At 41.6% G+C, this 12,715-nt stretch overlaps 1 protein-coding gene across 1 annotated transcript in view; it reads left to right on the top strand.

Moving 5' to 3' along the window:
- LOC145408248 (proteasome activator complex subunit 4B-like) overlaps nucleotides 1-12,715 on the top strand; it is a 212,521-nt gene that overhangs the window by 157,913 nt on the left and 41,893 nt on the right. Inside the window, exon 26 of the mRNA XM_080279014.1 lies at nucleotides 5,353-5,548. Within this exon, the coding sequence (XP_080135140.1) occupies nucleotides 5,353-5,548 (196 nt within the window). The remainder of the gene's footprint in view (nucleotides 1-5,352; nucleotides 5,549-12,715) is intronic.

The raw sequence follows: 12,715 nt of genomic DNA, 5'->3' as shown, positions 1-12,715 counted from the left end.
CACACACACACACACACACACACACACACACACACACACACACAGGTAACAGGGAAGAACCCCTGAATTATAGACCAGTGTCTCTAACCAGCATGGTCGCAAAATTGTGTGAGAGAATCCTGAAAGACAGATGGATAAAATATCTCAAAGAGATGAATATTTTGGCTGAATGTCAGTTTGGATTCAGAAGTGGAAGGTCATGTGTTTCTAGCTTGTTGAGCTTTTACCCGAGCGATTGACGTGATAAAGGAGAGAGATGGTTGGGTGGATTGTGTGTGCTTAGACTTAGAGAAGGCCTTCGACAAGGTACTTCATAAGAGACTAATGTGGAAACTAGAGTATATAGGAGGACTGAAGGGGAAGCTCCTGGAATGGATGAGAGAATTTTTGAGAGACAGAGAAATGAGGACATTAATAAAGGACAGGATGTCTGGATGGAGGGAAGTAACAAGTGGAGTCCCTCAAGGCTCAGTGTTGGTGCCAGTAATGTTCCCGATTTACGTAAATGATATGGTAGATGGAGTGAACAGTTATGCAAGTCTGTTAGCTGATGATGTAAAGATCTTGAGGAAGGTAGAGATTGAGGAGGATTGTAAAATGCTGCAGGAGGATCTGGATAGGATATATGATTGGAGCCGGATGTGGGAAATGAAATTTAATGTAAAGAAATGTAAAGTATTGGAAATGGGTAAAAGTACCAAGAGGCCATCACTGAATTATTTGTTGGGTAATGAATTAATCACAAAAATGAGAGAAGAGAAAGATTTGGGAGTGCTGGTCCAAGATCGTTTGTCACCTGAAAAACACATTAACAAGATAGTTAGAGAGACGTATAAACTATTGATTAACATCTATCTATCTATCTATTGCCAGACACCTCAATCCCGTTCGGGGTGGCCACAAACAAATCGCCTCCACGTTGCCCTGTACCCCGCCAATTCACTGCCCCGCTCCCAACTCACACCCCTTTCTCTCATATACCTCTCCACCCCATCCCTCCATCTCATCCTCGGCCTCCCCCTCCCTCTTCCCCCCTCCACCTCACTCACATACACCCTCTTCGTCAGTCTTTCACCCTCCATCCTCTCTACATGGCCAAACCACCTCAGTGTATTCCTCCTAACGCTCCCTATTGCATCTACATCCACACCACAACGCTCCTTTATATCCTCATTTGTCAGCCTGTCTCTCCATGTGACTCCACAGGCTCCTCTTAAATAACTCATTTCCACTGCTCTCACTCTTGACTTGTGTCCTTCCAGCAACGTCCAAGCTTCACTTCCATACGTTAGAGTTGGTATCACAGTACTGACTTGTAGTAACTTTTTCACTACCATGCTCACTTCCCTGCTTCTTATCACTGCCCTCAAGGAACCAGCAACCTTTCTTCCTTGCTGTACCCTTTCAAGCACTTCATCCTCCAAACCTCCATCCTTACTAATCACGCTACCCAAGTACAGTACTTAAACGTACTCACATTTTCCAATTCCTCACCATCCAACCTCACTGTACATTCACTGACTTCACCTCTCTCAAAGAGAGACTAACATAAGAGTAGCATTTCATTATATGGATAAGGAGTTGATGAAAAAATTGATAGTGGCCATGATCCGCCCCAGGTTATGCAGCGGTAGTGTGGTCCCCACACAAAAAGAAAGATATAAACAAGATTGAGAGAATACAAAGAACAGCAACCAAGATGGTCCCCAGTCTGGCAGATCTGTCATACAGAGAGAGGCTGGAAAAGCTGGATTTGCCTTCCTTAGAGGAAAGGAGAAAGAGGGGAGACATGATTTCAGTGTTCAGAACCATGATAGGAGTAGATAAAATTGACCGAGAAGATCTGTTTGTATGGGATAAGAGAGCAACAAGAGGACACGGAATGAAATTGAAGAAATCAAGCTACTTGAAGGATATCAAGAAATATAGCTTTCCTTATAGAAGTATAGACTTATGGAATAGCCTGGACAAAGAGATCGTCCAGTCTAAGAACTTAAATGAGTTTAAAGCTAAATTTGACTTACTGAGAAACAGTGACGGGAACCCATGAGCATAGCACATATCGTGTATATCACAATTAGATATATTAGGTAAATACATAGATATTTTGAACGACTTAGATGAAGCGATGGTGCAGGAGAAAAACATTCATGTGTGTAAAAGTAGACTAGATAAATGTGGATATGGAGACAGGACAACACTAGCATTGCTCAATTCCTGTATACTACAAATAGGTAAGTACACACACACACACACACACACACACACACACACACACACACACATTAAATAATAAAGAAAGAAAGAAAAAAAAAGAGCTAAACCCTCCTATTTACCTATGAGCACTTCAGTGAATGTATAGATGCTCTTTCATTGCCATAGAGATAAGTGGAAGCAACGTCATTTTTGGTGTTTTTGTGCATCTCTGTAGCTGTCCATTGTCCTCAATGACTCCCACCATTGCCCACCACCCTTCGCTTCACCACCATGCACCACTGTACGTGTCACTTGGGTTTGCACTGTGGTGTATGTGTCACATAACACTTCAGTATCATTATTTTTCAGACATTATAAGATAAAATAATTTGGTGGTAGGTGCGGACACTCACCATCCACTCACTCGATGTAGTGCTGTTCTCATATGTCTGCCCTTTCCTCTCTTCCTTCTTTGTTTCCTTCCTTCCTCTTCTGTCATTCTTTCCTTCATTCTTTCCTTTTCTGTCTGCCTACTGGTGACTTTACACTCCTCTTACATATTTCTTTCCTTCATTATTTCCCCTTCCTTCAGCCAATGGGTGACTCAACACTGAGTGACAAGCCAAATGGCTTCCTGTACCAGGAAACCATTTACTATGGTGGATGGTAATCATTTAACCAAATTACGGCGCATGGTGGTTTGGTGGGTAATTAAAGCACTCCAATCAGATTGAGCCTGTGCAAGTTTATATCCAAGGGGTGGTTAGGGTTTATTGCTCACGTAATGTCTCTCAGGGATGAGTGAGCCTGGCCACTATCACCTTAAATGTAAGGACCAACTTGCCTAGCCCTGGGCTCCTGTGCTCCTTACAGGGCAACACAGGATTTGATGTAGATGGTGGTACATTGAACAGTGAAAAACTAGTCAGTAATAGTGAATAATGCTAAACTCAATAAAATATATATAAATAGCTTGTAAACACCAAACACTCCATTTTCCAAATATTTTATTCAGTTACACTTACAGTTAGTTTCTTTCACATGTTTACATTCTGTGAGTCTCTTTTTAAGAAGTTGACGAGTGTGTGAAAGTCATGGTAGCAGTCTCCCAGACATAAACCAACCTGACACTGTGGGCACTGTATTGTCACTTTCTTTTGTACTTGTTCACGCCTGCTAGTGTTCATGCAGGCATAGCGGGAAGCTAAAGTGGTACACTAGCAACCCCAAGCGTCAGTGGATGAACACACAAAGTTCTCGAGGCAGAATACAGGGTGCAACTTTTGAAATACAATTGTGGAATTTAAAAGGAATGCTGCAATCTGTCGATAGGCCCATTGAGAAGAAACGTCGCAGTTAAGGGGTTAAGCAGAAGCCTCCCCCTTCCTTTTTTTTTTTTTTTTATAATGGAAAACACCAATTATTTGTTTATGTTGTTTTCATTCATTATTATCCTGCTTCCCATTGGTCAGTTATCTGAGTTTAGATGAATATACAGTACCCTCACATCCAGTGCGATATTTTTATCAGACAGCACTGCCGTAGTGGATTAAGTCTGTACTGGACAAGCAACAGACCTTATGGGAAAAATGAATAATGTCAGACAAGCCTTGAAAAAGTCCCCCCCCACCACCACCACCACCACCAAAAATGAACTTTACATTTTGACAAATAAGATTTTACCAACCTTTAAGGTGAGTGGTGATGGGCTTGGGGGGGGAAGAGGGAGGGATTTCTGAGGCTGTAGGTCCTACTAACCCCCCGGAGGAGGGCCTTCAGGATCCTGAGGAGGCCTCTCTGCCTTAGTCTCCCTCATAAATCCCACATAGTCACACACTGACACATCGTGGTCTTTGTCTTCAGGGGGAAGTGCTGCTGCTCCTGCCTGTTGTTGAGGTTCCCCCAAGGATCTCATATCATCATCTTGACGCTCAAAGAACCTTGTGATGAGGGTCTGCCTCCTCTGATTGAAGTGCTGCCTTTGTAAATCCACATAGAAACGGATCCTGTGTTCCGCATTAACAGACACTTCCTTGTGGCACATTTTTTTGGAATCCTTGTTCAGTTCCTCCTTCAGAATCTCCACAGCATGTAAGATGTCCATGGGTAGTAATACTGGATGCAACACATCAGTACTAGAGAAGAACTCCTCGGATTTGGCCCACTTTGTGGAGCCGATCCGTACTAGCCCAACAAATCTGTACTACAGTAATAAATTATTTTTTAATTTTTGCCAGCCGAACTGGACGCGAATAATACTGGACAAACATGTACTGGACTCAAGGGTACTCTATTAATGTTGATATATATTAAGCAGTCTGGGTATATATATATATATATATATATGGGCGCCTGGTGGTTTAGTGAGTAATTAAGGCACTCCAGTCAGATTGAGCTGGTGAAGGTTTATATCCAAGGGGTGGTTGGGGTTTATTGTTCACCTAATGCCACTCTGGGATGAGTGAGGCTGGTCACTCTCATCTTAAATGTCAGGACCAACTTGCCTAGCCCCGGGATCCTACGCTCCTCATGGGGTAACCTAGGATTGGATGATGGGTGGATGGATGGATATATATATATACATATATACATATATATATATATATATATATACATATATATATATATATATATATATATATATATATATATACATATATACATATCATCATCATCACCATCATCATCATCTGGACCTCCTTTCCCACCCTAGGGCAGGGTGAGGAGTGGCAATGTCCAGACAGCCCAAATTTACTCAGTCCAATGGGCCACGCTTCCACTGACTCATCATTCAAGCCCCTAAAATTGTGGCTCCATCGGATACACCAAAAACATTCACCATGTTCTGTAGCTTCACATAAATGTATCCGAGAGGTTATACATTATATATATATAGATAGATAGATAGATAGATAGATAGATAGATAGATATATAGATAGATAGAGAGATAGATAGATAGAGAGATAATTATATAATAACAGAACAGAGGAAGGACAAACAAATGATAAAAGAAAATAATCCACACACTAGATTACAGATGTCCTCCATTCATAAAAAATCTGTAACATTTGGACTTGAACAGTTTTCAAACATGACCAGTATCTGACATCCCTGATCTCACATGCAGTTTTTTGGTTATTTTGGTGTTATTTCAGATCCATGACTGTATATGCACCTGCATCACAGCAGCCCACTTTGGACCGCACACAAGAACAGCTCAGTGAGGAAGAGAGAGAAGTTTACAGGTTCTTTATCAGCCAAGAAAATATTGATAAGCTCATCTCATTTTTATCACTAGAGGAAAACAAAGACAAAGATGGCTTCAACACAAGACGGTTCTGGATGTTCAAGGTATTGTTGATTGTTTTTATAAATTGCCCACCATTCATGTCATGCAATCTTGTAATTTTGTGTAAATTGTATTTGATCATATGTAGTTAAGTGTTTATTGAATGGAATGAAATGGAACTGGACAGCTTGTTGAATGTATATAGGGATTGCGGAGTTAGGGATGCCAAAGTACATGTATGGTGTGGCAGGAGTAACAACAAAGAAGAAAGGTACAGCATGGTGGCATGAAGAGGTTAAGAGAGCAGTGGAGGGGAAGAGGAAGAAGTGGCTAGAGTGGATACAGCACAGGGGTTCAGTTGAAAGAAGAAATAAATATATTGAGATTAAGAAGCACATGAAGAGACCAGTGAAGAGGCAAGAGAAGGAGGTAAATGATGATGTAGGAAGAAAAATAAATGCAAATTGTGCTGAAAATTGGAAGTCATTCTTGAAAGAGGCGCAAGAATGTAGAAGTAACAGTGGCAAGAAATGTCAAAGTGTGAAGGATGTAAGTGGGGATGAAGGAAGGACCAGATGCAAAAGAATATTATGAAAGTCTGATGAAAGGGGATGGAGAGACCAAAATGACTGTTAACATGATTGGTTTTGGGAGTGTACAGAGAAAGACTGCAGTGCCAGGAAACATGACACTCCCAGAAGTGAAGAACGCTGTGAAGCTGCTGAAAAATGAGAAAGCAGCTGGGGTTGATGAGATTTATACAGAGATGACTAAGTGTAGTGGAAAGAACAGAAGGATGTGAGTGTTGGAGATATGTAAGAAGGCATGGATGAGTGAAACTGTGCCAGCAGAGAGGAAAAAGGCAGTGCTTGTCCCCGTGTACAAAAATAAACTTGAGCGAGGCGAGTGCAAGAATTATCGTGGCTTAAGTCTGTTGAGTGTAGTAGGGAAGGTATATGGAAGAATTATTACAGAGATGGTAAGAGAGAGATCAGAAGTCCTACTGAATTGACGAACAGGGTGGTTTTAGGAGTGGCAGAGGTTGTGTGTATCAAATATTTGCAGTAAGATGGATAGTGGAGAAGGTGTGTCAAAAGGACTATACAGTAAGACCTCACTATAACGGACTAATTCGGACCCAAGCCATTCTGAAAAATGTGAAATTCCGATAAAAGCAACATCCGGACTTCCCCCTGCTAATCCGGACTTTTTCCACTATCAGACATTAGTCCGGATTGCTTGAACAGTTTTTAAACTGTTTTGACTACCACTGCGGTACTGTACTGTGTTATAACTTCACTACATTAACCCCTTAACCGCGGGGCATCACTTTCGTGACGCATGGGAGCAAGGGATCATGCGGGGGGGGGGGGGGTCACTTTTGTGATTCTGTGTTATTTTGAATTCACCCGGGCTTTCAAGTGGTGGCTTGTATCATCTATCAGTACTGCCTATGTCCAACACTAGTCAGCACTCCTAATCTCATCTGTACTCCCATCCATTGTTGACAATTTAGCCATTTCTCCCCGTTCTTGACTCCCTTCCCTACCTCCCCTCCATTACCCTATCCTCTCGCCTGCCCAGCTGTGCTACGCTAAGTAAATCTTCCCTGGAATTTTTCACTGATTTCATCCATTGAAATAAGCCCTATGCCCTATTCTTATACCAAATAATATATACAAGAAAGAAATAAGGTAAGTGAGAGTGCCATACACCTAGAATTGGCCAATTATCACCTGACAACACCTCACGTGCACTCGTTCACTAATTTTCGTTGTTTATTTCCCCTTGAAATATGCTGTATAATCTATTTTCATAATAAAAATATATATAAGAAAGGAAGGGAGAAGCTTAAGTGATATTTACATTCACCTGGAACTACCTAATTATTGCAGGCCACCACACTCCATTCTACTCTAAGTAAATCTTCCCTGGAATTTTCCACTGATTTCATCCATTGAAATAAGCCCTATGCCCTATTCTTATACCAAATAATATATACAAATAATATATATATAATATATATAATATATATGCTTTGGAGAAAGCATATGACAGGGTGGATAGACAAGGATTGTGGAAAGTGTTAAGAATATATGGAGTAGATGGGAAGTTGTTGAATGCTGTGAAGAGTATGTACGATGGTGCGAAGGCTGCAGTGCGTGTGGATGGTGAACTAAGTGAATTTTTCTCTTTGAAAGTTGGGTTGAAACAGGGATGTGTCATGTCTCCATGGTTGTTCAATCTGTACATGGGTGGGGTAATAAAAGAGGTACAAGGTAGGGTAGTGGATGTTGGAGTGGCCCTGGTGAGAGAGGATAGTGTTTGGAAACTCCCTGTACTGTTGTTTGCAGATGATACTGTGTTGTTGAGTGAAGACGAAGGGGAGCTGCAAGGCTTGGTGGATGAGTTTGAGAGTGTGTAAGAAACGGAATCTAAAGGTGAATGTAGGGAAGAGTAAAGTGATGGTCTTTGAGAGAGGTGAAGTTAGTGAATGTACAGCGAGGTTGGATGGTGAGGAATTGGAAAATGTGAGTACGTTTAAGTACTTGGGTAGTGTGATGAGTAAGGATGGAGGTTTGGAGGGTGAAGTGCTTGAAAGGGTACAGCAGGGAAGAAAGGTTGCTGGTTCTTTGAAAGCAGTGATAAGAAACAGGGAAGTGAGCATGGAAGTGAAAAAGTTACTACATGACAGTATTGTGATACCAACTCTAACGTACGGTAGTGAAGCTTGGACATTGTTGGAAGGACACAAGTCAAGAGTGAGAGCAGTGGAAATGAGTTATTTAAGAGGAGCCTGTGGAGTCACATGGAGAGACAGGCTGACGAATGAGGATATAAAGGAGCGTTGTGGTGTGGATGTGGATGTGATAGGAAGCGTTATGAGGAACACACTGAGGTGGTTTGGCCATGTGGAGAGGATGGAGGGTGAAAGACTGACGAAGAGAGTGTATGTGAGTGAGGTGGAGGGGGGAAGAGGGAGGGGGAGGCCGAGGATGAGATGGAGGGATGGGGTGGAGAGGTATACGAGAGAGGGGGGTGTGAGTTGGGAGCAGGGCAGTGAAATGGCGGGGGACAGGGCGACTTGGAGGCAATTTGTTTGTGGCCACCCCAAACGGGATTGAGGCGTCTGGCAATAGATAGATAGATAGAAAAAGAAATAAGGTAAGTGATAGTGCCATACACCCTGGAATTGGCTAATTATCACCTGACACATCACGTGCACTCGTTCACTAATTTTCGTTGTTTATTTCCCCTTGAAATATGCTGTATAATCTATTTTCGTAATAAATATAAATATAAGGAGGGAAAGGAGAGCCTAAGTGATATTTACATTCACCTGGAACTACCTAATTTATTATGTATTGTCTTGGTTTCTTGACAATCATTTCATTGCTACATATTAGCAGGTCTCACAAGGCTAAAGTTGGTAGTATTGCACTCACCCAAGCCAGGCGGCAGGAGGCCACCACTATCAGTTCACTGTCGTCTTTCAAAGTGAAGGTACGTCTGTTTGCTCCTGCTAACTACTGCCGTTTTTTGGCCCCAAGCAAAGGGCCCTGTGACCTTTACCCCCTACTAATCCTCGTGTGGAAAGAGGTAAAGGGCTGACAATTGATAAAAGAGTGACTACGATCTTTCTATTGAATAAAACAGTGCAAGTGGAATTGTAAATAATGTGTAAATAATGTGTAAACAGCAAGTGAAAGCAATGAATGTACATATACGTGAACAGTGGAAAATAGTTTTATGTTACTTCAAGTGACAGTGCATAACACAGTGTAAATAAAATAGAAATGTAAATAACGTAAATAAAATAGAGAACGTATATAAATGAATAGTATTATAAGAATACGAGTATATACCCTAGGAGTAATGAAAGTGAAAGTTTCACTCTAGCATGTATGAATACTATGAGTTATGAGAGTGAAGATGAAAGTGACATTCACTCTCAATGCTAGTATACAGGACGAGAAAGTGAATGCTACGTATTTTACTGAAAGAAATTGAATGCCTACAGTGACAATAAACTACTATTACTGAAGGAAACTTATGGATAAAGACTGTAGATATATATAAGTGTTATATAATAATAGAAATATAAACTGTGAGTGTTTTTATGAATAATAAATGACAGAACACCAGCGGCGAACCAGCACAAGTGGGAAGGTCACACGCCCTCGTAATTTTCATTGCCTACACAGTGTTTTTTTTTTGGAGTATGGATTCCAAACTATTTGAGAATCATAGAACAGTGTTTCTAGTGATAATATCAGACTGTGGTAATCCTATTACGGGTTGTCGGGAAGTGTAAAGTGGAGACTTTGTTACCCAACTTCAGAGGTCTCCACAAGTCCTATGGTACTCGACAAAGGTTCAGCAAACACCCCAGGAGAAAGCTGAAGGTATGTGCCATAAGCATATATGATTTTAATATTCTAGGACTAATAACTGATTTTTGGCAAATATTTTTAGAGAGTCTATCGAAGTGCGAATATGCCCGCGGGAGCCGCAAGAAAAAGCAAAACAAGCCCGCGGTGTAAGGGTTAATCAGATGGTGTAATATTTATAATAACACTGTACTGTACACTGATAAACATATCTTTTATTTACTTTATTGTGGTGAACATAGCTGAAGTGGTCTGGCAGTCCGGATTGCTTCTGGCTTTATCGGACTTTTCCGTTATATAGGAATTTAATCCTGTAGCTCCTCAAGCCCGATAAAAGGCAAATTCCGGTCTATTGAAGTCCCTTATATCGAGGTTTTACTGTAAGGTGTTTATGGCATCTATGGATCTGAAAAAAGCATACGACAAAGTAGACAGAGAAGAACTGTGGAAGGTTTAGCACATGGACGGTTTAGATGGTAAACTACTAGGTGTCGTCAAGAGTTTTTATGATGGTAGTGAGGCATGTGTAAGGGTAAATGGGCATCAAAGTGATTGATTGACGTTCCTTCTTCTTCACATTTAAAAAAAAAAAAAAAAAAAAAAAAAAAAAAACTTTGGGCATGTGACAAGATTGTTTGGTGTCCCCCATGGTTGTTCAATATATACGTGGATGGGGTGATGAGAGAAGTTAAGCACGAGTAATGGAGAGAGGAGGATGTTGGTAATGAATGGTGATGGATGGAATATCTCAAGTTTGTTGTTAAGAAGTCACTGCATGATGGTATTGTGATCCCTACCCTGACGTATGGAAGCGAGGTGTGGACCTTGCAAGAGGGGAACAAGTCAAGAGTGAGAGCAGTGGAAATGAGTTACTCGAGAGGAGCATGTGGAGTGACGTGGAGGGACAGGTTGACGAATGAAGAAGTGAAGGAACATTGTGGGGTAGATGTGGATGTGGTTGAAAAGATTAGGAGAAATACACTGAGGTGGTTTGGACATGTGGAGAGAATGGAGAATGAAAGACTGACTAAGAGGGTGTATGTAGGTGAGGTGGAGGGAGGGAGAGGGAGAGGTAGACCGAGGATGAGGTGGAGGGATGGAGTTGAGAGGTATATGAGGGAGGGGGGGGTGAGTTGGGGGGAGGGGAGTCAAATGGTGGGTGACAGAGTGACTTGGAGGCGTTTTGTCTGCGGCCACCCTTTGCGGGATTAGGGCGTCGGGCTATAAATAGATAGATAGATAGATAGATGTTGTATGCTGATGATGTAGTGTTGCTTCCAAATACCGGACAAGAGCTTGGTAAACTGGTGCAGAGTTTTGTAGATGTCTGTGAGCATTGTGCCTTGAGAGTAAATGTAGAAAAGAGGTAAGTGATGGTAATTGAGAGAGAAGGTGACTCCTAGTGTGATGTTACAGTGAATGGAGAGAGGCTGTAATTGGTGAGAGAGTTCAAATACCTGAGTAAGGTGATAGAAAAGGAAGGAAAATGTCCAAAATAAGTGTAAAGTAGAGTGACACAAGGAAGGAAAGTAGCTGGTCCTATGAAGGCCTTGATAAAAAACAGAGGCTTGAGTGTTGCTTTTGCACAAGGCTTACATGAAGGAGTGTTAGTGCCAACTTTAACATATGGATGTGAGACTGCAGTGTGGCATGAAAATGAAAAATCAAGAGTAAGAGCAGTGGAGACAAGACTGCTGAGGAATGTATGTAGAGTACAGAGTGTGGATAGGTTACGGAATAATGTGATTCGTGAATGATGTGGAATGAGGAAGTCTGTGGACACCAAAACCGAAGAGAATGTCCTGAGGTGGTTTGGTCATATGGAAAAAATGGATGACAGTAGAATGGTGAAACACATATATCTGAGTGAATTTGAAGGAGGAAGGAGGTGAGGTAGGCCAAGAAGAAAATGGAGGGATATGGTGTATGAGTGTGTAAGGAAGAGAGGTTTGGAAGTTGATGAGGCTAGGGGACTGACAAGAGACTGAGCTGGTGAATGAATTTTGTGTGGAGAAGCGCAGAACCAGGGATTTAGCACCCCTTTTTAATATGACAGCGTTCAGATTGACTCTTATCAGATAGGTGTATGTGAAGTTATAGAATGTGGTGAAATTTTTTTTTTTTGGCCTGTCTGATGGAGCCAGAATTCCATGGACTTGAATGATGAATGAATGGAAGCATGGGTTATTGAATTGGGCAAGCTTAGGCTGTCTGGACATTGCTGTTCCTCTCCCTGCCCTAGGCTGGGAAAGGAGTCTGGATGATGATGATGATGATGGTGATAGTGAAGTGATTATTGCAAAACAGTTTAGCATTATTAATCCTTCACCTGCTAGGGATTTCCCATGGCTGAATAAAAGTCATACAGCAGTGGCCTGAATGATATTCTGAATGTGACCATTGCCTAGAAAAGTGTCAGCCAAGAAAGTGTTTGTCCCTTTACCAGTTATGGTTTTCCCATGTTGAAGTTATGATTAGAGAAAGAGGAAATATTGATGAGATGCAGTTTGGGTTTATGCCAGGCAGGGGGACCACTGATGCCGTATTCATTGTTTGACAGCTTCAGGAAACGTATATAGGAAAGAAAAGGGAACTGTACTTTGTATTTGTTGATTTGGAGAAGACCTTTGACAGAGTCCTTAGAGAGGTGGTGAGGTGGGCAATGAGAAAGCTTGGGATCGATTAGTGGCTGGTTAGGGTGGTTATGGCCATAGATGTGGGTGGTTGCATCCAGGTAAGAGTGAATGGAGATTTGAATGATGAGTTTTCCATGAATGTTGGTGTGCATCAGGGGTCAGCTTTGAGTCCCTTGTTGTTTATCATGGTACTGGAAGCCCT

The sequence above is a fragment of the Coenobita brevimanus genome, chromosome 76, assembly GCF_032717465.1.
Source record: "Coenobita brevimanus isolate Jiangsu-jjx chromosome 76, ASM3271746v2, whole genome shotgun sequence".
NCBI classification, from domain to species: domain Eukaryota; kingdom Metazoa; phylum Arthropoda; class Malacostraca; order Decapoda; family Coenobitidae; genus Coenobita; species Coenobita brevimanus.
The sequence above is the reverse complement of the archived record's forward strand: the minus strand, read 5'-3'. Positions and strand labels throughout refer to the sequence as shown.